The sequence below is a fragment of the Bemisia tabaci genome, chromosome 3 (assembly GCF_918797505.1).
Source record: "Bemisia tabaci chromosome 3, PGI_BMITA_v3".
NCBI classification, from domain to species: Eukaryota; Metazoa; Arthropoda; class Insecta; order Hemiptera; family Aleyrodidae; genus Bemisia; species Bemisia tabaci.
The window spans coordinates 51,794,143-51,822,077 of NC_092795.1; the positions used below are offsets into that span (position 1 = coordinate 51,794,143).

Genomic DNA, 27,935 nt, shown 5'->3' on the forward strand with positions numbered 1-27,935 from the left:
GTCCACAATTTGGACAATTTCGGACGTATTCATTGTTGACATTAAATCATGTGGACTTAATAAAGACTTGCCTTAACGTTTAGTGGACATAAATAGCGGTGGACATTTATTTAAAGGACGAAAGGTAGGTGGACATAAAGTTCTGGAAGCATTGCAAAATGTGGCCCAGTTAACCTGCATATTTTTACGAGGGACACACAAACTTAAGTAACCGCTAAAATGGTACTTTTCTCCCTTAAGTCCGATTTAAATTCATTTGATTTAAATTATAAATACCAATACAAGACCATTATTTTGACGTATATTCTGTCTCCGCACAAGTGCGTCGTAAGTACAGCTCCATCCCGTAGGTATAAACAATTCATCGCCCATTTTTACACCGGCAGTGAGTCAAGGCCGCATCACGGCCTCAGTGTGGCCCGGCGTAGCCTTCGTTGCGACTGATTTAGCGAATGCTCAAATTTTCCCGCGGGGACGCTGAAAATTGGACGAATTTCACTCGAAAAACGGCAACAATGAGCCATGGTCTGAGAACTTTACCGATCCTGACGCTAGCAACATAGTCGTGACTCTGCACTTGAATATGTTGGTAAATTCAAGCGTGAATTGTCACTGCAGCCATCAACCTACTACGCGACTTAGCGCCGCGCCGCGCGCCGTGAGGCCGCTTGATTGCTCCGGAATACTGCGTCCTAAGGAAAAACGCCGTATGAACATTCTGGTGTTGCCGAATTTCCTCTGATGAAATGTTATTTCCTGAGGAAAGCTATGTTTATGTCGCAGGCAATTAGCAATCGCCGGCAATTTACAAGCTAGTGGTGGATAAATATAGAAAATCATAAAATTCAAAAATAAAAGGACAAGATTAGAGTGCTGATTATGTTGCCTGTAATGTGAATACACACTTTTCCATCCTTAAAAACATGGCAGGATTATGCACACTTAGAAGAACGTGTAGTGAACTCTGTGACATTAGTTGGGTTGAGATCGGACACTCAACTAAACTAACTTCGTGACAAAGCGTACTGTATCACAAAAAATGAAGGCGCTTCAAGCCGAGCTCATATACTTTTGAAGACCATAACCCTTAAAAATTGCATTATGCCGATGCGCATCATTGCGATTTATGGAAACAACGTGTGAACCGCTTGCAAATTGCCGGCGATTGCTAAGTGCCTGCGACATTTATAATTCCTTGAAATTCTCAGATATTGTAGATTAAATTTCAAATGACATTCTGTGAGAAATCGGAAGGAAAATATCAACAAGTTTTCCGACAAATTCGCATTTTATCGGATGGAATTTGGCAACGTCTGAAGGCTCATACGGCGTTTTTCTTTAGGACAGTAGAATAATTTTATCATAGACGTTACGTACTCTTTTGTTCTGGTTGAGCTAGTGTTTTCTGTTGGCGCTGGAGCTCGAAGGGCGTAAGCGACAGAGTAGAAACTTATGCGGGGAATTCTCCAATTCCCCATGAAAAACCGAGTAGATGAAATAAACAAAAGATTCGGCAACACCGGCAAACGTCGCGGTTTGAGATTCTCCGCTGTCTGTCTTCCGCCTTCGGAAAATTGGTCGATGAGAGTCATTTTACTAAATGTGTTTATCAAAGTCTCGACCCTCGAAGAAAATAAAACACGAACAGGATGATGAGTTCTTTAAGGTGAATCTAGGGTAAATAGTTGCGTGTATTGCCACCACTTCAATTTGTAGCTGAGTATGAGGGGGGGGGGGGGGTCTCTGAAAAAAAAAATCTGATCGGAAGGAAGTCCATGTCTCCAGACGGCTGTGTAATTAAATTTTGAAGTTAATTTGCCCGAAAATGAAAGTCGAGAGTACGACCGGAAACCTTTCATGGATGGATAATCAATCAAACAAGATAGATTTTATCTTGTGCATGTGTAGGGAAAGTATTCTGTTGAAAAAAAAAACTAAAAAAATGTTATACTATGTCCATCCATTTTACTATGATCCAAGTAGCACAGATGACAATCAATAGCAATTACACCGTAAAAATATTACAGTTCCACTAAGTGTTGTGTATGTTGCCTATAGCTCCTGTTTGAAGGGGCTCCATTTATCGAAACTCATTGCAGTAAAATTGAAATAGGTTGCAATTCTTCATTACATTGCGTATTGCCTATCTTTCTGACACATGGAGCCCATTTTGTTGATTGTTTAAAATCGACATAAATCGACTTAATAATGTAAAAATATTGCAATTTAATGATAAAAATATCACAATTTTATTGAAATCAAATTGTAATTTAATTTCAATATTTTCGTTGCACTGTGCTACTTGAGAAGCCGGCAAACCTCAATCAATCACTCTACTGACAAAGATTATCTTTTTTACACCGTTTTTTCGCATTTTTCCTCAAGTGATTTTTCTTTCGTTTTTTAAGTGGCTGCTAATGGAGGTCGAACTGCCATTTTCTAATTTTTTAAAGTATTTCCCTCTCGGATGTTTATGAAACGCTGCTTAGCCGAACGAAGAAGAAAAGATATCCTTTGTCTAGATTGTGTCAAGATTTTGCTTGGTGAATACTCCGGGTATATGGAATCTAGATAATTGAAGTCATGCGAATAATGTGTAATATTATATTATATTATTAGTAGTTTTTCTTTAAATTGCTTATTTTTATAATTGAACTTTGAAAAAATTCTATATCTTGATAATATAAAACATAAAGATTCCGTACATAACCCGGGTACAGCGCTTTTTGGGATCATCACGATGGCCAAAGTGCGAAACCATATATCTCCGTTTGCAACGTTTCAGAATACCTGTCATATCTTATGTTTTCTTTTAAAACATATTTAATGTAATTTTTTGAAAACCTCTCGGAGATTTCTTCTCTATCTACAGAATATTTTGGGAACATTTTAAGTCATAAAGTTGGTTTGTTTTCCCTCTAGAAAAATAAAATAGGAGTCCAATTTTGAAACCTTGTAATGGAATAATTACGTGGTCTTCTCACTTTGGCCATCGATTGAGTCGATATATCGCTGTGAACTAAATGATCTCATCGATCTATGTTGATATTTTCTGTCCAGAGTTGCTGTCCTTCGTCCTATTCATGCTCATGCTATGTGCGTCCGTCATAGCTCTTAGTTTTTGGAACAATATGATTTGCAGACGAAATAACCCCAGGTGAGTTTTCAAATTCATCCATTCCTTTGAAATGAATAGAAAATACATAAATGAATAATTATATGAAGAAGTAGATAAATAATTGACGAGGATATTCGGACTACATTTTGCAATTAGGAACCACAATTTCAGGCTCATGCGTAAAAATAAATATATGTCTACAGAGAAACTAATGATACATATGTTGTTTTTAAGCTGAAACAGAAATTTTACTTCCTAATTAGAAAATGTAATCCAACTGAGCTTTATTCTTCTATACCTAAATGATCAAGCCATGAATGTATCTACCACTATAAATGCACGAATGAACCCTCTTACATGCGATGAACCTAATATTACCACCAAAATTCTAAAACTCTTCACCTCTCTTAATTTAAAAATCTAAATTTTCGTTTATACTCCTATTTTCAAAATTACCCGTAAAGACGTTAATAGCCTGAGTCGCTGAATGTCTTAAAATTATAATAACTAACTAACTAACTAACTATAATTGTATACAAACGTGCTCAAATTCACTAACGAGCTTCAACCTCATGGCGTATCTCAAGTGGAGGGCCTCCCGCCTCCCCCCTTACTAGAGGTCTGATTATTTCTTAAAAACAGGGCCCAGTTTTCAAATGTCCATGGTTGAAGAGAGTTACGATTTTTTACGATTTCTGGCGATAAAATCACTAGGATCATCAACATCCAAGCGATTATCCTCAATCGTTTCGCCATCTCTATAAAATCGCGGTAGATAAAATCAAAATTTGGTCTCAATTTATCACGATTATGCGTTCGATAATATTATGTGATAAATCGCTATCGATAAAATCGCGATACATTCACCGGTCAAATCTCAACTTAATATCGCGATCTCTGTTACTTGGGTCAATGATTGAATTAATCGTTTCCAACAGAGACCTAGCGCCGTTTTTCGATCCCTTTATTTGACAAATCTAACGATGATTTTCATTTGACTGAAATTCCAGAGAGGGCTATGAGAGGAGTGGACCTGCCGAGGAGAGGGAGTCGTTAATCAAAGTGGCTCCATCTACCAGTGATACCGCGAACCTAGACTCGAGTTCCAATACATTCCAATTGGATCCCTCCGAATTAACGGTCGAAACTCGTCCCTTGGATCTAGGATCCGCCTACGATGTATCGAACTCTCTGTTACCGCGGTGATGTTCCATGGAGGAAGGGAATTTCCAAGACTGAATACAAATGCATTTTTCCTCTCAGGTAAGTATCTCAAAATATTTCTACTTAAAAAAACGGGGAGGATGAAGATTGATGACCAAAGTGTGAAACCACGTATCTCCGTTTGCGACTTTGCGGACTTCCATACTGCCGTGCTAAGGAAGAACGCCGCGTGAACATTCGAGAGTTTCCAAATTTCCTTCGATAAAATGTTCACGTTAAAGGAGAGTTATGAATATTTTTCCCTGAAATTTTCAGGACTTTTCGGTGAAATTGCGAGCAAAAGTATCTGAAAAATTGGAAGGAACATGTTCATGAGTTTGCCAGGAAATTCGTGTTTTATCGAAGGAAATTCGACAACGCCTGAAGGTTCATACGGCGTTTTTCCTTAGCATGGCAGCATAGTCGTAGATTGGTCGTAGTTCCATAGTCTTTTTTTTTTTTTTTGTTTTTTTTCATTGGGAAACTCTAAAAAATTTCCTTGATTCTTCCTCTCTTTTGACAGAGTATTCTATGTACATTTCAAGCTAAAAATTTGGCTTGTTTCGCTTTGAGGAAATGAAATATAGGAGCGTAAATTTCGAGACATCGCGATGGAGATACGTGATTTCGCACTCGGCCATCGATATTTTTCTATTTTTAAATGTACTCATATTTTTTGACAAAATAATTGGGCGTTGAAACGTATCCAGACAGAACTCGCGCAAAGTTACGTGCAAAATATTTTTTGCTCTAGCTCTTTAATTTTACGAGGTTATTGCTGTAGAATATCCTACGCCTTTCAAGAGTACCTTTTCAAAACGTTGTGCGAACTTTTTTTGCAGTGAAATCTTGAGGTTTACTTGTAGCAAGCAAGGTTCTAAAAGTCCCACCGTTGTGTGAGCACTTGTGTCAATGGCCTAGCGATGAATTCCGGAAAATTCAAACAAAAATTAAAAATACCGTTGTTGTCCTGAAGAGTTCTACACATACTATTGTTTTCCAGTCGGATTTTTATTATTCTTTTGAATTCACTTCTCAGAAATCCCAATAATATGGTACCAGAAGAACGAAGAACAGGATAACCAACAAATTACTTTAACCCGCGCACGGTAATACCATCATTTTCAGGTGATGAATGGTTCTCAGTACGGTCCCCCATGCAATGGGCAGAATGTTATTTTCACCGAAAAATTAAGCGCGGAAAACCTGATTTTCTATTATGATGAGGACATTTTGACGCGGTGAAATTGCAGAAATGCGTATCTCGGTTTGCGATGTTGTAGACCTCCTGAAGTACTACATTTTTGCATACAGAACTACTGAACTTCATTTCTAGAAAATTTCTGTGGTTTTTCCTCTCTATGGAAAGAGTTTTCCATAAAAATTTAAGTCAAAATTTTGGTTTGGTCTCCTTCTAAAACCTGAAATTGGATCGGAGATTTTGAAACACTGTGACCGAGTTGCGCATTTTTATACTTCCCTCCTAATTTATTAATTCGCATTTGTTTCTCTCTCAGGTGCCTTGAAATGTGTTCAACATTAGCCCTGGATGTCTAAGATCGAATTAATATGCTGGAAGAAGCACCCAAATGAGAAAAACACTGAATACGGCCCCAAGAGCTCGCGAAAAATATTTCTAACGAGCCTGGCAGTAACATCTAAAAATATATCTGAGACAGCGCACCCAAGCGCCAGCCCCTGAGAGGGCGGTGTCAAGCACCTGTGGTGGAACGAGCCCGCTTCGTGGGCCTCAAATAGATGTCAACTAGCCAAACGTTCGAAGACACTGGTGCATTTCCAAAAAGGAAATCAACTTTTAAGCCTCTAAAGGCCCAAGAAAAACATTACATTGCACGGGTATGGCAGTATTTAAGCATCTCTAAATGAGAAATAGCTCGCTTTTACCAGGTCAATTGCTTTTATTTTTGTCGAGTGATTCTAGATTCTATTATGTTAAGGCATCCTCCTCTTTTTCACTTTTCTGCCCTCCTACCAGCTCAATATCAGCAATGTTTGGTAGTCAGCTTGGTTGGACTACATTTTGCAATGTAGAACTACCATTTCTGGCTCAGGTTAGAAACGACGTATGAAACATGAGTTTCCCTATGCACTTAAGTGTTTTCCGAATGAGCCAGAGAGTATAGCTCCTAATTGCAAATTGTAATCTAGTCGAGTACTAGCTCTTTTTTTCTCTTTGAAAGACGAGCTGCTCCTGTCAAAGACGAATTTTCCGCCGTTAGTTCAGGTGTTGCGTTGAGCGCACAAAAATAGAAACTGCACGTCAAGTGGCTTTCGTATGTTATCCGCGCTGGGTTTGAGTCGGCAATCGACTTACAACCATTACCCGTGACAAGGCATTATAAGACCACTCGATTGTATTTTTTACAATTACTACAAAGTCAATTAGTATAAAGAGGTAGGTTCCATAATGTTTTCACTCATACAGTCGATGAAGATAGTGATGTGAGCTAAGCGTCTCATATCTGTCAGCCTTCATGAGACTTTTGACTAGCCGAAGAAGAATAGGCACCGATTTTCTTTTTATGGAGATGCCAATGGTCTGATGATTTTTTTATTAGAGGAGATATCACAATACGAGGCGTGCTCACACGCCTCTTGAGCCTTAGTTCATTTAAAGGAGCCGCGTAAAATAGGAAAGAGACTTCATACCGTGCCTGACTCTAGCACCTCTTTAGATATAGTAAAAAACTCGAGCTGATGCTCATAGTCAATTTGTAAATGATTTATCATACTGCACACATTTTATTCTGGAAAAAGACAAATGCTTTATTTTACGCTTGATCTCATTGTCTTGAATCTCAAGGCGTATTTTAGCCAAATGTGTATTCGTCATATTTTTAATATTTTTTTAATCGATGTCTCACTACCTGTTCGCGTAAACTTTGTTGTTGTTAAGTTTAAAATAAACTTTCTCAATTTTTGTATCAAATTTTGAATTTTTTCCTATTTATTCACTTGAGGAAGTCATTTCCACCGAGATTGGAAATCCCTATTTTGGATGTGACAAAAGGATCCAAACCTAATGAACATGACAAACATACTTTAGTTTAGGTAAGAAAAACGATGCTACGTCAAGCTACAAGTCCAAAAAAACAACGGATTAATGCAGCATACTCAGTTACGTAATGCTACAACCACACATTCACTGTATTTGTTGTTTATTTGGCTTTTAGCTCGATGTAGCGTAGTTTGTTCTTATTTGATAGCTTAGCTACAAAAATCGGCATTCCAATGTTTTTAGTTTAGGCTATCCACGTAGCACAGTGCAACGAAAATATTGCAATTTGATTCCACTAAAATTGTAATTTTTTACCATAAAATTGCAATATTTTTACATCATTTAGTAAAATGCCAATTTTAAACAATCAGCAAAATGAGCTCCATGTGTCAGAAAGTTAAGCAATATGCAATGCAATGAAAAATAGCAAATTATTTGCCCCTTCAAATAGGAGCTAGGCAACATAAACAACACTCAGTGGAATCGCAATATTTCTATTTTTACTGTATGTAATTGCTGCTTATTGCAATCTGTGCTACTTGGGTAGTATGTATGAAACATCGAAAATAATGATCAGAACACGCCTTTCACAAGAATTTATTTTCATTTTGTATCGATCTCTTGATTCCTGAGTTGACAATGTTGAGATGGAGGGTTTCGAAACATTGAAGCTACATTGGCAAGTGTCCCGTTTGCTTTGAGGTGCTGAGGCATCGGTGGTAGTTGCAGCATACACGAAATAAGAGGTTGAATATCGACATTGTCGAAAGGTTCCGGGTTGAAGTCCTCTTTAATGAGCGGACCCCAAGCCAAGAAGAAAGCTCTCATACTTGGCTCCTCATTTGAATATCCGTGCACTCCAAACGTTTGCCCTGGCTTCACTGAAATACCAAAAAAAAAAAAAAAAAAAAAAAAAAATTGTCATTCTTTTGAATTATATCCTGCCTTCAAGTAAAATCTTTCACTCTGCAGACGAATACTGAAAAAAACGGAACGGGCTATACATAGACATACCGTCCGTTCCTGGCTCAGTGGCCGAAACTTCCGGGTGCTGGAGCCGTAGCTCCGGGTGCTACGCGCGGAACTTTCGGCCTATGAGCCCGGAACGCGGACGGTATGTAATGTCCATGTAGCCCGTAAGTACGGCTTCCAAGGCCGGAGTTTTTTTTTTCAGTGCATTTAATGGAGGAATGAACATAAGAGATTTTCATTTAAATAGGGATGGTTTATGGTTGAATCGATGATAATTTTGAAAATAAGGCATCTTTCCTCCGACAGACCAAACGAGGAAAAAATTTGACTACAGTTTGCAGTTAGGAACGACGATGTTTTGCTCACTTAGGAAAGAACGTATGAGCCATTATTTCCCATATGCAGATAAGTGATTTCACAAACAGCACCAGTTGTATTTCTTAATTGCAAAATGAAGTCCAATGAATGCCGCGCAAAACGCGTTTCACACAAATTGACGGTGAATCTCCCAACCACGTACCTATCTCGTTTCTGTTTTTTTTTTTCAGAATTTGCTTTAAGCGGAGAAGATAAATCACGGAAGTTTACAAAAAATGACGTTGAGTGGTTGTCAATTTAAAAGATAGAGTAGGTATGACAGGTAGTCTGCAACGTCGCACATTGAGATACGCATGGTTTGGGAGTTTCGCCGTAAAAATGTGAAGTAGAGTAGAGTAACATACTTGAAAATGTCAAAATTCAACTCATAAGTAAGGAAATGGAGTTTCGAGTGTGCGTCAATTTAAACTTCCCGCTGACTAGGAACCGAAATCTACGTGTATCAAGTTGAGCACTAAACTGATTTCAAAAAGTTTCACGATTGCTCACTTTTTTTTCAAGTACTGGCTTTATCTTAACAAAGAAACTACACTGAAAATAAATTCTCGGTGTTTTTACCAAGGTCCGTTGGTACCTTTACCATCTCGCTTTTTTTACCAATTATTGGTAATTTTACCAAGACAGACTAGTAAGCTTACCTAAAAACCGGTATTTTTACTGTTTTTTTCACGTAAGAATACACCACTTTTATTGGTAATCAATTCCCGGTAACTTTGCCATTTTATCTCGGTAATTCTACCACAGTCGATAAAAAATATTGGCATTTTTACCGGGGTCCAGTAAAATTACCGAGAAAGTCAATAATTTTACCGAGATTTCTCGGTAAAATTACCAATTCCATAAATGGTAATTTTACCAAGAAAAAACTGGGATCAAATAGAACCCTGAATTCTTGGTAATTTTACCCTTTTTTTAGTAAATACACCGAGATTTTTTTTTTCAGTGTAGCCCCGTGAAACAGAGGGGGAAGAAGTTTTATTTAATAATCGGTTCTTTCATGATTTGCATTTTTCTCTACTCATAAATATTGTGGGATACTCACAAATAACATTGTAAAATTGAGTTTTCCAGTCCTCATCGATGTGCTTGATTCTGCCTTGAAACGCGTAACCAACCGTTGCCAAAGCTAGTAGATCAGCCGTTCTGTTATTCCTCTTATAATTCCACTTCTCCGGTATCTCCTCCTTTCGATAAACTTGGAATGCATTCGTTGACTCAGCGGCTTGCGTCAAATTTTGAAACACCTCTTCCTCCCGGCCTGATACGACGAAAGCAATAGTTTACATTAGGATATCATCAACACCAATAAGTATTATGAGAGTATGATAGAAAAAAGATGGAAAATACGGAAAAAAAGATGAAAGATCCCTTCTCACCTTAATTGCTTAAAATTACCAAGAGTGATTTCACAGAAGCCACACTGTGCGGTGTCCAGTTATTAAAATCAATCGCAGAAGTTGCCATTTCGCCTTCATATCATCAAATAGGCAAAATCGGAACCACCGGAAGTACATTACAGGTATCCGCACAGAGAAGCTATCGATTGTAGGAAAAGTTGGTCACTCTTGAACGAATCTCTTGTGGGGTTTTTTTTGAGAGAGAGGGGGAGAGAGGGAGAGAGAGAGGGAGAGAGGGAGAGAGAGATAGAACTAACTTAAAAAAATAAGCACTCGGTGAATGTTCTCTGAATTATTTTTTCTGTATTCTTTCTATATTCTATTTAGTGAAAAAATTCACAAAAAATCTTGAGGAATTATCTCGGTTAGTTTTTTTGTAAGTACGGGCGATAGTTGGCAAAAATGAATTTGATAAAAGTTAGTATTCACTCATATTTGATTTTGCTAAAAAAAAAAAAATAAATAAAACTAAACAATGGAACCCCTGAAACTCTCTGTGAACTTTCCCTGGATAAAAGAGAATATATACACTCACAAAATTTCCAATTAGAATGTTACTAAGGTTTCTATTGAAAAATTAAAATATGAGAGGAAATTGGGCAACGTCTGATGTAGTTAGGCTAATTCTCGTTCGGTAATCCAGGATTGCGCGAAAGTTCAAAGACAGTATATAAGGATTGCGCGAAAAAGGCACAAGGATTACGCGAATAGAATCCGTAACATCTGCTACAGGAACGCGCAATTTAAAATGAAGTTAATTTGAGGTAGAAGTTTGGCAAAACAAGAAACATGCAGCTGAAAAATAAACGCATTTATATTTTAACGCTACTTTAGGTTAGTTTTGTTCACAAGTAATCGATGTCTGACCTCCTGATGATAAATGAAGTGAAAAAATTGAATAATGGCCATGGATATAGAGAACTTTCCTAACTTTTCTCGGAAAAAATATTTAATCGGGAGAAACGAGGCAACGTTGGAATGCTCATACGGCGTCGAGACTTAGCATGGGCCTTTAAAGGTCCATTATTCGATGCCGCGATTATTCTAACGCGTGTTCGGATAATCGCGCCAAACTCACTGCGGCCGGCGGCGTTGAACGTATACGAGCGCCTGCAAGGCTTTGGGAATACTTCGCGCATTGCGCCAAACTGGTCAGCGCCTACAAGACTGCATGAATACTTCTCGCATTGCGCCAAACGCATGCAGTCGGTCAGTTGGCGTGAAACGCATATTAGTGCCATCATTCTTGACCTGAGTTCATCCACGGCTGCGAAGATTTGCATGTAAGGTTGACTTACCTTTATGAGGTTGGATCTGAAGAATCGGAGAGCAGCCGGCCCAGGTGAGGGCAGACATGTCAACGTGGTAGCCCAAGTCGATGAGGTGCTCGAATTTGGCCTCGTGGGAACCGTGGTCGCTCACAATGATCACGTTCAGTTTGTCTGTTAGATCGAGTTTCTCTATTTGATCGACAAGATAGCCCACCGTCCTGTCCACCCTCTTTATCTGCTCGTTCACCTTTTGGCATCAGATAACAGGGATGAACGCCCTCACATAATCCTTTAGACATTCACTAACTGTAAAAACAATCAGTTTGGGTATACTCTGATGTCCTTTTCATACAATTCCTCCCAAATTTTTTGCTTCATGTTAGCTAGCGAATATTTTTGAATGACTTTTGTGGCTTTTTCCAACAAGCATTCGTAGGTTTAGACGAAAATATTAAATGAGAATGTGAGTAGTTTTCTCGAATCTTTAGGGGCCGTTCGTAAATTACGTAGCGCATAGCGCTCTAGGGTAGGAGGGGGGTTGAGGAGAGCGTTACGTTTTGTTTTTACGTGTGAAAGGATAGAGACCTACGTCTAAGAAGAGTTACTACAGGGGAGGGGGAGGTCAAAAATGCCGAGAAAGTGCGTTACGTAATTTAGGGACGGCACCTTAATTAAGTATTGAGTTGATTCCAAAAATATGAATTTTTACGTCACAAATTCTATTCGCCACCTAATTTTAACACAATAACGTGATTTCTCTCTACCTCTGAACTTTTCATATTTTTTTTAAAGCCGCAGTGCCCTTTATTCCATTTTCCTCCTGTCCTCTTTATCTGGCCATAACAATAAAAATGGTCATTCAAGGAAGAACCACCTACCGCCTATGAAGTTTCCGGCTAACGGTGAACTTTTATTTTGGCACGGGTGGATGGAGCAGGCAGGAAAGATGCTGATCATATTGTAATGAAAATTAAGTTAAGAGCAGATTTGAATTTAAATAGTTTTATGTAACTCTCTGATCAAAAAATTCAAACCGGAAAAAATTAAAGTGAGGCACAGTGGATTTGAAATTTATTTCTTATCTTGAGCTTTGCGGAGGGATTAGACTTCAAACTTTTCCATTTCAGTTTTAACTTGACACAAGTTGGTTTCCTTTAGCTGAACTGTGTCCAAAATTGTTCCCCAATTGTAAGGAACAAAATTTCATACCAAAACTTCAAAATTGACGTAAATAGTGTAATTTTTAACAGAAATATGACCGAGTTTACCGAATTTATGGATTTTTCCGCAAGATCAATAGAAAAATCAGTGACATTTTCACCTAGGATTGCGCAACACATTCCCAGTAAGCATCCAAGTTACCTCTGATTTCGCAATATCGAATTCGTCGTTTTTCTTACGAAAGAACGTAACTGCCAAATTTCGCATCGCAAATTGCATTTATACCACGAAAATCTTGAGCATTTCTGCCTGAAAATTTCCGTAAGTTTTCCTCCGATTTCATGCAAAGATCAGTAAAATTTTTGAAAACATTTTGGAAGTTGGCCTCCTGTAGTGTAGTGATTGTAGCGCTTGCTCTATGATCGGGAGGTCCCGAGTTAGTTTCCTGGCTAGGGAACCCGAGTTTGATGGTCTCAAACAACTGTTATCTGGAGCTGGCTTGATTAGGGACTGACGGGGGATAGGACTTTAGGAACGGCAAGCGTGAGGTTATCCCTCATGGACATTTGAAGTTTAAAAAAAAAAAAATTGAACGGGTAAATTTTTATAAAAATTTGAATTATTTGAGTCAATGTCGCAACCTTGCAATGGTGCGGGAAACTACGAATTTTAGTTACGTTCTTTCATCTCGAAATCGAGTTGATTGCATAGGACCAATACCTGATGAGAGCTCGGTCCATATAAGTGACTCTGAGTGTCTGGCTCCTCAAAGTATCCGATCCCCAAGTTGATGGGAGTCTCCGGGTGAGTGAACCAAGACAACATGATGTCCACTCGTTCTTCCCACGAGACACTTCTGTTGAGAGGGATCGAGAATGTACTCGTTTTGTTTTGGTACTTGTGTTGGGCTCCCGGCCACATTAACACCCCACTTCTTCGCACCTCCGTCCGCTCACGTCCCTCGGAGGTTCCTTTTTCGTTTGTTATCTGAGAACATGGAACAAACCAAAGTCTCGGTGAAATATATATACTATACTTGTATTACACTTAAAATTTGACGGATTTCTGCCAAACAGAACTATGTGCATTAATACGTGAGCAAAGTTATGCATATATTCTTATGGGTTTCAGGGCTTATGTCTTAATGCACATAGTTCCGTTTGGCAGAAATACGTCCAATTAAATACGTCCTGGTGACCATCTAACGATTTTTATTTGATTTTTGTTCTTGGTAAAATTACGATCGCTGAAATAAAAAAATGCGTATATCTATTGCAATGTTAAAAATCTACGATTACCTATTACTTTCTTGAAAGGTAACTCATTAAAATGTTCCTTCGAGAATTTTGTTCAATCTTTTAAAACAATTGAAAATTTTCAGCAAATATTGAAATGAATGCTGGGAATATAGGTTTCCTTTGAAAAATAAATAATAAAACAAAACATGAACGGAGAATTGCATTGTTGCAATCGGATATTCGCATTTTTCGCCTTTAGCTATTGATATGATATTTTTGTTGCAGCGTATTTCTCATGTTTTCGTATTCAAATTCCAGGACTGATTGATATGACTTGGTATGTGAGTAAAAAACTGGAAAATGCAGTATTATTTGTAGGTTTGAAGACGACAGCTAATTTGCTTACATCTCATATTTCTTTTAGTTATAAAACAAGTTAGTGCTTGCTCCCAGAACTAAATTGCCTACGAATTCTAAATACCAACGACTAGAAAATCAGGCCTGAAATTAAAGTGTCAGTATTACTGTCTTATTTGTTTTCTCACTTAGTGAGCGCCTTCAATTAGAAACGATACCTAAAGCTAATCATTAACGGTTTGTCATTACTGAAGTGGTTCCATCCGTCCCACAACTCAACATTTATATGGCGGAGTATATGAGGAGCATCAATGTAAGTACCTAAATCTGAATTTGTGACGTTAATAATTTTACGCAATTTTAACGAATAAGTAATTGACCTGGCCCGATAATCCACGAGGACCATAATTTCCACTGCTAAATTATTTTGAATGTTTAACCGTGTTCCGACTTTAAAATGTAAAAGTCAGGAAGGCAGTCGATAGGCATTTAATGATTGAAGCTCCGCTGAAACTTTTCGTCGAAGTGATTATTGTATAATCTTTTGTTGCATGGATATGATGTAGAGTCTGTGCTTATGGCAGCGATTGTGATTTTCGTTAATCGGTTCTATCGAAGCTTACGGCACAAACAGCAAAATATACGTGTGTTTTCCCAGTAATCCAGGATTGCGCGAAAGGTCTGAGAAAATAAAAGAGGATTGCGCGGAAAATGCACAAATATTACTCGAATAGAAACCTTAACATCTGCTATAGAAATTCGTAAATTTAAAATGAAGTTAATTTAAGGTAGAAGTTTGGTAAAACAAGAAACATGCAGTTGGAAAATAAACGCATTTTTGTGTTAACGCTAGTTTAGGTTCTATTCGTTGACAAGTCATAGATGTCTTACCTTCTGATAGTAAGTGAAAAGATTGAATGATGGCCATGGGTATAAAGAACTTTCCTAATTTTTCTCGGGAAAAATATTTAATCGGAAGAAACGAGGCAACGTCGGAATGTTCATACAGTGTCTAAACACAGCATGGGCTTTTAAAGCTCCATTATTCGATGCCGCAATTATTCCATCGCGTGTTCGAATAATCGCGCCAAACTCTCTGCGGCCGGCGGCGTTGAACTTATATAAGCGCCTACAAGTCTGTAGGAATACTTCACGCATTGCGCCAAAAAGTGCAGTCGGCGTAAGTAGCGCCGTATTAGCAATATAGACCCGTATTAGCGCCTACAAGACTGCATGGATACTTCTCGCATTGCGCCAAACGCAGTGCAGTCGGTCAGTTGGCGTGAACCGCATATTAGCGCCTATTTACAAGACTGTAGGAATGTTGCATGACTACGTGTCATCATTCTTGACTTTCTGTTCTAGTTTTCACCACAATTAAACATTGTAAATAATTAGGAATTCGTGTGATATTTAATTTTTATTTTTTGGTTACATTAAAAGAAAAGAGGACGAACGAAAATATCGCGTCGAAATTTTCGAATCTCTTATTTGAGATCATTTAGGTAAATACGCGGAAACATGGTTGTTCTACGATTTTTTACGTGTAGTTTTTTCAGTGGCTGGCAATCCCGAAGCGGCTACAGGCCCCTAGTTCACATTTTAAATGTCCATTAAAGCTCTCTGGGCCATTCGCGCTGCAAGGGCTATATCCATCCATCGATGAATGGATATAGCCCTCTCTCATCAGAGTTATGCCCGTAAGTAAGGAGGGAATGAATGCAGTCTTCCGCGATGATGTTATCACCTACGAACTACCAAGGTTGCCATATTAACGCCTCCTCGTTGAATATTGAATATTCGCGCAAACACGTGAGTTTTCAGTAAAAGAAAAAGTCTCGCAATCCTAAGCATCTCCAAAGAGGTAAAAAAGGGGCATTCGTGCGATCCTATGGCAGCCTGTTTTCCGAATAGACAACTATTCGCGCTCTCCTGTAGGTTTGTTGCCTATGTGGTGATTTTGAAGGCGAATCTTAAGAGGACAGTTTATGCCAATAGAACGACGCAGTGTTCATTGGTTCCAGCACAGTTGGATTGCATTTTGCAAAAAGGAACCAGAAGCATCGCAATGATGCTAAGATTGTGCAAATTCATCCTTTGCAGTAAAATAACTGAAATCATGAAAAAATATGAAATTTACATGGTCATTTTTGTCTTAGATTCACAGTTTTCAGCAAGTAAAATAGAAACTGTCAATGGATAATCAGGTTTGTCATCCAAGATAAAAGAAGTTGCACAATCTTAGCAACATTGCAATGCTCGTGGTTCCTTTTTGCAAAATGCGATCCAGTTAATGAAGCGAGATAAATGTTTGTTTGTCAAAAAGATAATTCTATTCGAGCTCCCCGGTATGTTTTTTGCCTCTGCAGGAAAATTAAAGGCGAATTCCAACACGAAAAATTAGTTATCGATAAATTCATCATATCGTTCATAATTATGTCCAATCTGAGCTTATATGGAGCAAAATAAATGCGAGGGTTTCAAACATACATTTTATTCACTTTATTTACGTCCAGGTTGATTTGTTGCCCGTGCGCTGGCGGTGGAAGCGAAGTTCCGGAGGAAGATATTTACCAACAGTATTTCGCACACATTTCTAATTGGTTCAGTGAAAGCATCCAACAGAATGATTGGATGCTCCGAAGGTTTTACTTTTTTCTCTCGCCGGAAGATTCCTTCCTTTTCCGGAAAAATCTATGGCGAGCTTTAATTAGTTGATGTCTATCAAACAAAGGGAAGATGCCAGGACGTTTTCCGCTCAAGTCGCTTTAGCAAGGTTCTCTTTTGTGATAGCTAAATCGGAGAAAAATCTCAGTAGCTTTAGGTACTTCCTATCCGATCGTTTGAATAAGAACGTATTCCTCTCTTACAAAGTCTTTACATTCGATACTTGAAAACATACGATAAAGGTCAGCGCGAGATAAAATCAAAAGTTTGGCTTTTCCCTGAAAGATTATTGCCCTCCGAAAAGTTCTACGTTTTCTAATCTAATCATTTACGTAAGCGAGTTGTAATTCATTTATTTAATTATTCCTCACGGTTTTTGTACTCTTTCAAAGATAAAATCCTCCATTTTTCAGAGCTTTGCCTAATTTTCTCAATTACGCGAGTTTTTCCGCTCGTAATACAAAGGAGACAATCCGTAAACTTGGAACAATGAGAGCAACAACCTTCAGCGTCATTGTAAACTTGGAACTATATCTCATTTTACTTGTTTCGCTTCTCTTCCCTCCTTCTTCTTTTCTCCCTCTTCATGTTATTCCCTCTCATTTTAGCGTCTTTTATGTGATGGTGCTTGTTGCAGCCACTCCTCGTGCGCTATCTTAAATCCGGCTATGGATGTGTTGTTTGGCATGAGAGCACAGACGCCAGGGCAGTTATGTGTGTTTTTTTACCCAAAAATTACGATCTGTTTTTCAGCATATTTCAAACCCTGGTTCTACCGCCCATCAAATGCCTGCTGCGGGCCATCGTTGAAACTATCTTTCGCCATGTCGGTAGGATAAGATGAATTGGACAACATTTTGTAAATAGGAACTACAATTACTGGCTCAGATTAGAAACAACGTATGTACTTTTAGTTTCCCAGGTACATCAGTGTTTTTACACATGTGCCAGAAAAAATAGTTCCTATAATTGCAAAATGAAGTCCGATCGCAATCTTATCAAATCAAATGGCTTATCAATGGATCAAATGGTGTGGTCCCAGCACCATTTCTCCACCTTGTTATTACAATCTTATTAATATTATAACATGTGGTGTATCGAATTTCGATGCCTTGCGCTGACAAAAGTTTCAAGGGTAAGCCCGGTGATCTTTTAATTCGCAGTCGAAACTCAACCAGGTGCTGCTCGCCATCATCGCACGGCAAAAACGAGTTTGCGTCAAAGACAGAAGACAGGAAGGAACATTTGCGTTACCTAACTTTTTCGCGTCCCATCCTACCAGTTTTGGGCTAGGACGTTAACCTGCAGGCAAAAGACGCAAAAAAAAGTTAGGTAACGCCAATTGGATCCCATTTAGCAAAAATAAACCAGCGCGAATACAGTGTTGTAAACATGTTACCTCTTCATAATTATCTAAAAAATCTCCCAAAATAGCAAATAATTTCTGCTTCCCATCAAAAAATTGTTAATTTTAAAGGAAAATAAGTGCGTAAATGTTAATACTCTGCGTAAATTAAGTATTTTTCGAATAAAAAGGAGGTTCCACGATTTTGAAAACATTGTAATCCCGCTGGCTCCTTTTTGCTGAATGCGATCCAATTCATCTGCCCGTCTTGTGTTTTCGACGCAAACCGTTTCCTCGCAGCTCAATTAACAACACAGAATGCGATGAAACCTACCCAAATCGGCTCGATTTCCTCATCGTAATGCCAAAGCCTCGGATCATCGTAGGTGAGCTCGGAGTTGAAACCCTGCTCGAAGACCGAATTGGCGAGAACCCCGTGGGTCTCCGGGTAGAGCCCGGTGGCAATGGAGTGGTGGTTCGGGTAGGTCTTCGTCGGGAACACATTCCGCAGGTGCTCGGGCGAGCTGCCCCGGCCCTTGAGCCGCAGTAAGTTGGGGGTCCAAGATTCGTTCCGGTGGATGAAATCGTAGCGGAACCCGTCGAAAGACACGAGCAAGACGGAAGTGTTGAACACGGCTCGAACCGGCGCTGTTGATAGTGAAGCGAGGCAGAGGCACAACACGTGGAAATTGACCATGGCGCGGCTTACGATGCGAGCTGTCTCATCGTGGACCGGACAATGACTGCCGGACTCGAAGTGGACGCAACCGAGCGGCAAAGCTCAGCCCTAAGCACGTGGAAATGAATCGATAAATTAAAAAAAGTCGGCTGTCCGGCGCACGGTGGATCGAGTCGATGGGAGAGGTTGCACAAGATTTGGAAACTTTAAAAGCTCATAACTCCGCTTATACAAAACTTTGAGGTTCCAAAGGTGGTTCTGTCGGTTTCCTCGTGGAGTTTCCCTCTAGAGGAACCCCTTAAAATTTAAAATGTGACAGGATAACGATCAAAATTTGCACTTTCAGTAAAAAATTTCATGTCAGGACCTCTCTGATCGACTCGATCCATCGTGCGGCGCGGCGGTGGAGCCAAATCGCAACAAAAACATAAGCGAAACAATGAACAGAAAATGAATAATAACAGAAAGAAGACTCAGAATTCTCTCAGCAGAGGAAATTTTATTTCAGAGTAAATAACAAATATCAAAGTTAGAACATCGACGAGGTATCCCCCAAGACCAAGAAAGGGGTCGTCCCTAAATTGCATAACACTAGGGGAGGGGGAGGGGGTCCGAAGAGAGCGTTACGCCATCTTGTTTTTAAAGGATAGGGACCTACCTTATGAAAGCGTTACAAAGAGGGAGGGGGTGGGGGGAGGGGGGTTCAAAAATTCTGAAAAAGGCGATACGTAATTTTGAGACGGCCCCAAAATGTGAGGAAAAATGTTAAGTTCAACCCTTACCAAGCGAACAGTTTTTCGTTGAATATGTAAAACATGAAATATAAGGGAGCGCTCATAAATTGCGTGAAGCAATTTTTCGACATGTTTGGTCCCCCTTCTCCATTGCAGCGCTTCATGACGCAACCCCGGACTGCCCCTTTATAATTACGTAACACTTAACGGACCCCGACCCCGTCTCTCCCATAAAATTCAAAAATTGTGGGGATGCAGCCGGATAAAATTTGAAGTATCCCTTGCTCCAGTGGTTTCATTTGATTCTTTCTGACACGATTGGCTCAATAAAAGTGGCACCGAATATTTCATATGAAGACTGTGTCCGTAAAGTTTTTTGAAAGCCTTTCTCTGCAGTTGGCACAGGTTTAATATTCGTAGATTTTATTCGCAACGGGCACAACACGCGCCGCGAGACGTTGAAAACCTCGGATGGATAACTACAGCTTTTGCAGATGTTTTCTTGCCTACTCTACGAATTGAAGGAAATTTTTCGGACAACATCATTACTTCCGATCCATCACAACGACCTTATCTCCGCGAATTTAAAGAAACACGTTTACAGTCTAGATTTGCGTCGAGGTTAAGTAGTATCTACGTAGAGTCAAGCGATTGATCAGCAAATGAACAGTTGATCTATCCCGCTCACAATCTGTTCCAGTTTTCATGAAGTGGCTTTCCCAGAATGTTTCCAATCGTCCTCATAGTCTTTTACTCGTTTCTGAAAATAGTTTTAAGTGTCTCTAAACACCCTCTAGTTCTAGTGGTTTCATTTGATTCTTTAAGGCATGATTTCGTCAATAAAAGTGCCACCCCAAATTTGTTCACCTTGTCCCAGCTTGGAGTTCGAACAAAATATATGAAAAACACTTTTCCGACAAAAACTTTGCCAGTTCATTTTTCGATAGCAACAGGCGTTTACGCTGAGGATCATGGAGTTCTTGCTAACTCTGTGTTTTACAACAATCGATCTCATAAATATTCCAACGCGCTATTCGATTATAATGAAGACGTTGTGCCCATATGGGTAGGTATTTAGCAACTTCCTTCCAAAATTTATTCATTTATGTATTTTTCCATGCATCCCTATAACACTCAGCCCTGTCCACTCTCAGATAGCTTTCGCGCCTTCCGAGGGGGCTAATTTCCGAAGAAGTGCAGCAACAGGACCACTGGACCACGCGTTATGTAATTTAAACTATCGAATATTAAGATTTCAGATGAAAGTAGTTTTACACCTTGAGGAAAATGTGCATCCTAAATGACGCCTTCCCGAAATGCACGCTTTTTCAATGGTGCATTATCCATTTAATTGCCTAACGGCACGAGAAAAATTATTTATTTGAAAAAAAAGGTTAGTACCTCATAAGGATAAGTACCCCATCCTCCCTAGACATGAAACGGACCAATTTTTCACGGTGCCTTTTTTGTGCCTCCAGACAAAGTTTCAGATAGGCACCTTACCGGGGTATCGTTTCATTAACAATTTATACCCAAAGCAACTTTAGCACTGAATATACAGATACCTCATATTTTTTTAAAATATCTTAAAATGTCAATTTACTAGTGCTTTTTGCATATTTTTGAAGGATTTATGAATGATTTGAATGTTTGTTAGACGCTGAACGAAAAAGCAAGAAATGGACGACACAGTGGTTCGATGATGTGGCCGGGAGGGGAATTTCCATACCAGGGAGTGAAACCAACCCATGTGCAAACCTACGACATGTCCTTTAATTGGACCAAACGAGCAGATACAGTCATCTCGTGGTTCTTGAATTCCACGGCCCCGGCCAACTTCATCATGGCTTATTTTGACAACCTAGATGTGGTAGGCCACCGGTTAGGCATCAACGACCCTTCATTCAAAGAGCAGATTCAGCAATGCGATCAGGCGGCCAAGTACATCCACGATCAACTCGTGGCGCATGGGCTTCGGGATAAGGTCAACGTTTTTCTTCTCAGCGACCACGGCATGGTGTCCGTCAAACAGGAGCATATAATCGATATTAACAAGTTCGCCGATCTCAGCTCCTTCGATCTCACCGGCACCTCTCCCGTTGTCCAAATCACTGCCATCAACACCACACAAAAGAGCTGTAAGTACAAATGCAGTACTTTATGTTTTAGAAAACACTGATCATATAGGATTGCCTTGAATATTAATATTTCAACAAATTCGACTTTTCATCAATCAACCCCCCCCCCCCCAAGTAGCATAGTACTATGAAAATATTGAAATAAAATTGCGATTTATCGCAATAAAATTTAAATAAATTGCCATTGGAACTGCGGTCCCAGTCTTGTGACGTCTCGGTCGAGAATTTACGGGGTAGCAGGTAGCGATGAATAAAAATTTCCCGTGACCACAATTTTTTTTTTTTCAAAACCACATTAGAATCTGAGTCTGGAAGGTTTTCTATAGACCACTTCGGGAAACACAACATTGTAGGTGCCAAAATAGGAAAATGGCGGACATTTGCATGAGCCAATGTCCTAGCCTGTTTTGACCCGGTTAGTAAAACTAGGGTTAAACAATCAACAAAGTAAGTTCCTTGTGTCAGAAAAGATAGGCAATATGCAGTGCAATGAAAAATTGTAACTTATTCCAATTTTATTGCAATACATTTCAATGAGCCGTGTGCCTTCAATGTTTAGATAGGCAACATGCACAACACTCCGATGAAGCGGCAATAATTGGACGTATTTCTGCCAAACGGAACTATGTGCATTCAGCCATGAGCCCTAAGATCCATAAGAATATATACAAAAAAGGGCTCACGTTACACTGCACATAGTTCCGTTCGGCAGAAATACGACCAATTTTACCAAGTAATTGCGATTTATTGGAATCTGTGCTACTTGGGCTGAAATCGCATCAATAATCGACTCCTGCCTCTGTCAGTAATGCTTAAAGCTCCAGGTGGGAACTCGCGAAGGGACAACACATCATAAAACTGATTCTTGGTTCTCCAGAGTGGATTGATATCCCAAAATTCAAATCAATTCTTGAACAGTTGAAAAATAGTCCTACTCTCTCGAAAAACATCATAAAACTAAAAGACAAATGAGGGGCTTGGAGGACGAGGCGCATAAGTGCAGTATTTTGCTATTTCAAGAAATACGTGTTTGAAGTTTCAGAATTACATAGATCCTTATGGTGGAAACAAAGTTCAAATTGACTTTTTCATGCTTAAAAATTGGAATTTGGGAGCGAATTTTTCACAGAATATGCATTGAGACTAAGTTTACTTGAAATCATTAATACCTCAAATTGTTTCAAAAACTGCACTTGTGCGCCTTGTCCTCCAAGCCTCTCAAATATGTTATGTCTTTGCGCGGTAATTTTTGTGGACTTATCAAGAGGAAAATTTTTGGATTCGGGGTACCACGCGCATCACTTCAACTCGTATACTTCGTTCAACCTACGATAGAGAACATATTGCAAAATACGCGAACTGAAACACTTAATCATTGATGATCGAAATACTTTACCGTCTTACCTTTTTAACACGTCATTGAGTCCCTTTCATTGTACAAAGGAGGTGATGTTTTGGGATTAATATTTTATATTATTTAGGGCATGCGAGGCGTATGATCAGAGGGGGTTGCGCGTGGCTGGAGGTGACAAACCAGAGCGATAGTCACATCGGGGTCATGTTGCTTTCAACTACTACATGACGAAAGGCTATAGCCTTCATTGCATCAGCTATCTAATCATTGGACGCATTCTTACGACACTACGAAAGAAAATGAAATCTAGATAAAGCGGCTGATCGCTCTGAAATATACGCGATGGTTATTCATTTGGACGTATTTATGCTAAAAAGAACTATGTCATACGCAAGCCCCATGCGCATAGTTCCTTTTAGCATAAATACGTCCATTTCTAATACTCTAGAAAGACTGATAGACGCCTAAAATCAAACATTTCATGCTGTCCCATTATCATGCGGAAATCAGTATGTTTTATACCTCAATACATTTACGTTTACTGTTGTTACATACGAGTACTTCACTATTTAACATACTCGTACCAATCATCATTGCAGTATGTTGGTGCGTTTAGGAATCATTTTAAAAAATGCATCTCAAGGGTTTTCCCGTCCAAAATCGAGAAAAATTGACAAGGGTTTCATGGACTAAAAGTTCAAAGGTTTCAGGAGTCAAAATTGAAAGTTCTGCGATCGGGCTGGAATAAAACTAATTCCCCGTAAAATGAGTCGAGAAGTCCGAATTTCTGGTCCAAAATGCTTCACGAGTCGACCAGGCCTCACAGTAGTCACAGTAGCGCAAATCACAGTGGTCTTGAAGAAAAAACAAAATGTGACAAAAATGTACCCACAAACGGTTTGCAGGGGGTGAGTTTATGGTACAGGTGGACTTAAAATTGCGAAAAATCAAAATCTTGGCTGATCCTAATTTCCAGATATCGGAATTATAAAATTTTCTTGGTAAATGAAAGTTTTCTACTAATTCTAATCCGCCTATTTATTTATTTGTCCATTGAATAGGTATTGATCGGTTCACGTTGTTATTTTTCGTTCGATTCATGTCGATCGAACTCACACTCTCTCGTCACATGCAGACTTCCTATCATAATCTTTCTTTTAAACTGAACGATTCGCCTTCTACTGCGTCCGCAGTTATTGTTGTTACGAATATGTTGTGCGTGCTGATTCCAGCTCATTACATACTCGACTCTCTGAAGGCGTTTTATGTGCGCGAGTAGCGCAATCTTTCAATGTGTTAAAAAACAATGCAAAATAGCTGTGTCTACCCTGGTAAAAATTGGCAGTAGAATCTGTGTTCCAAAATACCATAGACCTACAGCCGACTGTAAAATTTCCAATAGCTTCTACAGCCGGCAACACAATTTCTTATAGCCTTTTATAGCCGATGGCGATTAAGCAACAGCCTGACGATAAAGTGTATGCTATCCGTTACTAATTACGGATGCTAGGACTTAGTGAGTTTTTGGACTACCGCTCTCTTTTTGGGCCGTAGTATATTGATTTATTTTGCGAGGGAAGCTCCGTACGTTTGAAGGATGCCTGCCATTCCTAATATGTTGAAGCGCCTTCAATTTCCTACGATACTGTGCAATACCTCTGCTCTGGTGTGAAATAGTTGCTTCAAGCGCCGTGGTACGCTGCGGCGCAGCGCGGCGGGCGGGCAGCCAGCGCGAAAAGCGCATTGGCGCCTACAAACCTAACAGGGATACTTCACGCATTGCGCAGTGCGTGAAGTATCCCTTTTAGGTTTGTAGGCGCCAGTGCGCCGCCGCTCCGCTTTGTGTTAGGCTCTAATATTTAATCTCGTGGAGTCAGGCGTTGTTCAACTCATGACTTTGAAATGTTTGCACACTCTGTATGGATTATTCTCATTTTAATTGTTGAAAACAAGTATGTGTAAAGGAAAATAAAATTAAATAATATAAAAAAGTTTTGTAAATATTATGGTGATTCCGTACAGACTTGCGGATTTACAAAGCACACAGAATTTCTACACAATTTCTTATAGCCTTTTATAGCCGATGGCGAGAAAGCAACAGCCAGGCGATAAAGTGTAAAGCCCGGCGACAGGAACTATAGCCCGGCTGTTTAATTTTTTATCGCTTCGTGTAGCCCGGCCGTATGATTTTTTCCACTTTCTACAGCCAGCTGTATGATTTTCTGTAGTCTTCTTCAGGTATTTTGAAGTGTAGCTCCTATCGCCAATTTTTACCAGGGTAGCACTTAAGTGAACATGCAAGTGCGCTCCAGCTAGAATTGTATTTAGCAAATGGGTGGTTTTTCTACGAGGAATAAAAATAAACGAGTGGTACGGAATATAACAATCGAATATGAACTATGCAAAACGATAATCCGGGTATCGGAACTTGGCTGATTTGAAAACGCCTTCAAATGCGGCGTGATACCTCACGCATTCCGGAGAGTTTAAATAGTTGTATCATTGCGCCTTAGAAATGCAGGCTCGCCACATCCCATCTCGAGCCCTGGTATCAGTTTTAAGATCCGGGCCCCAAGCACGGAGGGGGGGGGGGTCCGAGGGGCATCCCCCGAGAAATTTTAGAATTTATACGACTAATCGGAGTAATTCGACTATTCGTGAATTCGTATTGGTTTTTCACGGTAACACGGGCCCCCTCCGGGGCCCGGGCCCCGATACCAGGGACCCAGTATCCCTCCCCCCCTTGTGGCGGGCATGGGCCTGGCTACTACGTTAGGTTTTTACCATTTTTCATTTTACTATTTAATCCAACTGACGAAGGCTGAGTTTTCAGCCGAAACGTTGTGGTTTTATTTTTAAAAATTAGCCTTGTTACCCGCTTTTTAAATTGTTTTTCTATTGGAAAAACTACAGTCTGAACAGAGCGTTTGGGTTCTCTTTTTTAAAATAAGAATTACAGACAAAAAAAATCTTCAAATGCAAAAGAATGTTCTTAGGGCATTTTTCAAAAGTACGGCTCGATTAAATACTCACAAATTATGAGCATTTTTGGTCAACATCATTCGACAGGGCCACTCAGATAGGATACAGAACAGCGCCTTCAACCCACTGCGTAATCTACATGCAAAATTCTGATACAACTATACGTACGTCACGATACTCATTTTGCATAACCGGCTAATTGAAGGCAATTCATAGGCCCAGGCAACAGGATACGCCTTTCAGTAGGGTGATAAGAGTTTTTTAGGGAGCAAACACCCCAGGGGCTACCCAACCTGACATCCAAGGAACCCAACCCCGAGGGGCTGCCCCATCTGACACCCAAGGAGCCCAACCCCCTGGGGGCTGCCCCACCTGACATTCAAAAAGCCCAACATGTAATCATGTTGGTCCGAAGATATCATGACATAGGGGGTAGGGAGGGAGGTAGGTTGATATTAACAGACTTGAAATTGTAGTTCATTCTTTATGAAAAGAATTTGGATTCATTTCCTGGATTCCTTTTCCTATGCCTAGAAAGCATACTTAAATTTTAAAAGTAATTTGCTTGTGATTTTGATTACAGCATTGATAAATAAAACTTATGCAGATCTTAAATCTGGAGAGAAACGCAACGGTCACTTCAGGATTTTCTTAAGAGAAGAGATCCCCGACACGTATCACTACAAACACAATGCCCGAGTCTCTGACATGCTGGCTGTAGCTGATTTGGGATACGGTTTTCAAGATTTGATGAAGGCCATCGAATATTACAGCAAAACGGAAAAAATAACTAGTAAGAGTTTGTTTTCATGGTTTCTCTTGGATGTCCACAATATTTTTCTTCAAGATTTCGATTTTTATCTCTTAAATAAATTACCTATGATTTTTTTCAGACCAATCATAAACGACGTACATAAAATGAAGACCTTAAATCAATAACGGGCTAAGTGCCAAAAAGTCAAGTTTCAGTTATTCAACATTTATTTCCCACAGATTGCCCGGCACATATCACGTACCGCTACCTATCGGCGCACACTGCACACTACTATCATGGTCGTGGCACTCAGCCCGCTTCACATGTTGCTGTCCTTGGTACATAGAACCCTATTCGAGGTCTAACTCGATTTTCATTTTTTTGGCACTTGGCAGTTATTGATTTAAGGTCTTCAAATATTGTGGCATAGGTAAAAATATCAAAGGATCTCTTTGTATTTAGTGATGGGGTTTTTTCTGGAGAGTCTCATGGAAAAAATTCCGAACTGAGCAAACTCTGGGTAAAGGCACCAGGAAGGAATATAGCAATGTAGTGACAAGAAAGACACATTTTGACACATGGACAGAACTCTCGTTTTAGGGTCCTTCACTTGAATGATTGAATAGCTGTAATTCTCCCACCTTATGGTACCTGCATTATCCATTTACAGGCCAATGAGCTACAAAATTAATACTATACTATTATCGGGAAGATGTCTATTAATACCTCGCTATGTAAGAGGCCTTCAAAAATTTTTTTGACTGAATATGAATACATACTGTAATAATCTGATTATTTCACAGTGACTCCAAAAAGTGAACTTGGTATACATGGCTACAGCAATGACGAACCAAGCATGTACCCATTCTTTATGGCGTATGGACCTGGACTGAAACAAAACACAACTGTGCCTCCATTCAACGTTGTGGACCTGTATCCCATATTCGCCAAACTACTCCAGCTCTCTCTGCCGCAGGGCACTACTCGCTACAAATTACGAGGGAACCTGGACCTTAGCTCCGCCTTCGTTGTTCCTTCCAATATCTCTGGGTGATGGCTGACTGGCAAGGTGTTTTTTCTTATTGACTCATCAACTCTTTTAATTCATACCTCCTATTTTGTGTACAATGATCAGTATTAAATAATGGCCAGTGAATAATTAAAAGGA

At 39.5% G+C, this 27,935-nt stretch overlaps 3 protein-coding genes across 5 annotated transcripts in view; 2 read left to right on the forward strand and 1 right to left on the reverse strand.

The window, feature by feature from the left end:
* LOC109036242 (bis(5'-adenosyl)-triphosphatase enpp4) overlaps positions 1–7,271 on the forward strand; it is a 57,729-nt gene extending 50,458 nt beyond the window's left edge. For both annotated transcript variants that reach the window (XM_072298595.1, XM_072298597.1), the window contains 3 exons: positions 3,061–3,157; positions 4,129–4,381; positions 5,839–7,271. In XM_072298595.1, coding sequence (XP_072154696.1) covers positions 3,061–3,157; positions 4,129–4,324 — 293 coding nt within the window. In that variant the 3' untranslated portion in view covers positions 4,325–4,381; positions 5,839–7,271. The remainder of the gene's footprint in view (positions 1–3,060; positions 3,158–4,128; positions 4,382–5,838) is intronic.
* Positions 7,272–7,921: 650 nt separating this feature from the next.
* On the reverse strand, positions 7,922–18,909 carry LOC109036240 (ectonucleotide pyrophosphatase/phosphodiesterase family member 5). 2 transcript variants are annotated; one of them, XM_072298598.1, is made up of 5 exons: positions 18,461–18,907; positions 13,240–13,506; positions 11,386–11,605; positions 9,733–9,948; positions 7,922–8,221 (listed from the first exon to the last, which is right to left on the reverse strand). In XM_072298598.1, exons 1-5 carry the CDS (start codon positions 18,821–18,823, stop codon positions 7,944–7,946), a joined length of 1,344 nt encoding a protein of 447 aa, XP_072154699.1. In that variant the 5' UTR covers positions 18,824–18,907; the 3' UTR covers positions 7,922–7,943. The 2 variants fall into 2 exon arrangements, with proteins under 2 accessions (XP_072154699.1, XP_072154700.1); XM_072298599.1 differs by lacking the exon at positions 13,240–13,506 and having other exon boundaries at positions 18,461–18,909.
* Positions 18,910–19,508: 599 nt separating this feature from the next.
* LOC109036241 (bis(5'-adenosyl)-triphosphatase enpp4) lies at positions 19,509–27,932 on the forward strand. Its single transcript, XM_019050273.2, has 4 exons — positions 19,509–20,605; positions 21,197–21,677; positions 26,597–26,806; positions 27,571–27,932. Exons 1-4 carry the CDS (start codon positions 20,264–20,266, stop codon positions 27,819–27,821), a joined length of 1,284 nt encoding a protein of 427 aa, XP_018905818.2. The 5' UTR covers positions 19,509–20,263; the 3' UTR covers positions 27,822–27,932.
* The last annotated feature ends 3 nt before the right edge of the window (positions 27,933–27,935 follow it).

Excerpts from the sequence above, each read along its gene's own strand:
- LOC109036240 (XM_072298598.1), bottom strand. The coding sequence starts at position 18,823 with ATGGTCAATTTCCACGTGTTGTGCCTCTGCCTCGCTTCACTATCAACA. Across the intron at positions 11,606-13,239 it reads ATGGACCGAGCTCTCATCAG|GTGAACGAGCAGATAAAGAG; the intron begins GTATTGGTCCTA and ends TGATGCCAAAAG. Across the intron at positions 8,222-9,732 it reads TCAATTTTACAATGTTATTT|TGAAGCCAGGGCAAACGTTT; the intron begins GTGAGTATCCCA and ends TTGGTATTTCAG.
- LOC109036241 (XM_019050273.2), top strand. The coding sequence starts at position 20,264 with ATGTTTCCAATCGTCCTCATAGTCTTTTACTCGTTTCTGAAAATAGTT. Across the intron at positions 20,606-21,196 it reads AAGACGTTGTGCCCATATGG|ACGCTGAACGAAAAAGCAAG; the intron begins GTAGGTATTTAG and ends AATGTTTGTTAG. Across the intron at positions 21,678-26,596 it reads CAACACCACACAAAAGAGCT|CATTGATAAATAAAACTTAT; the intron begins GTAAGTACAAAT and ends TTTTGATTACAG.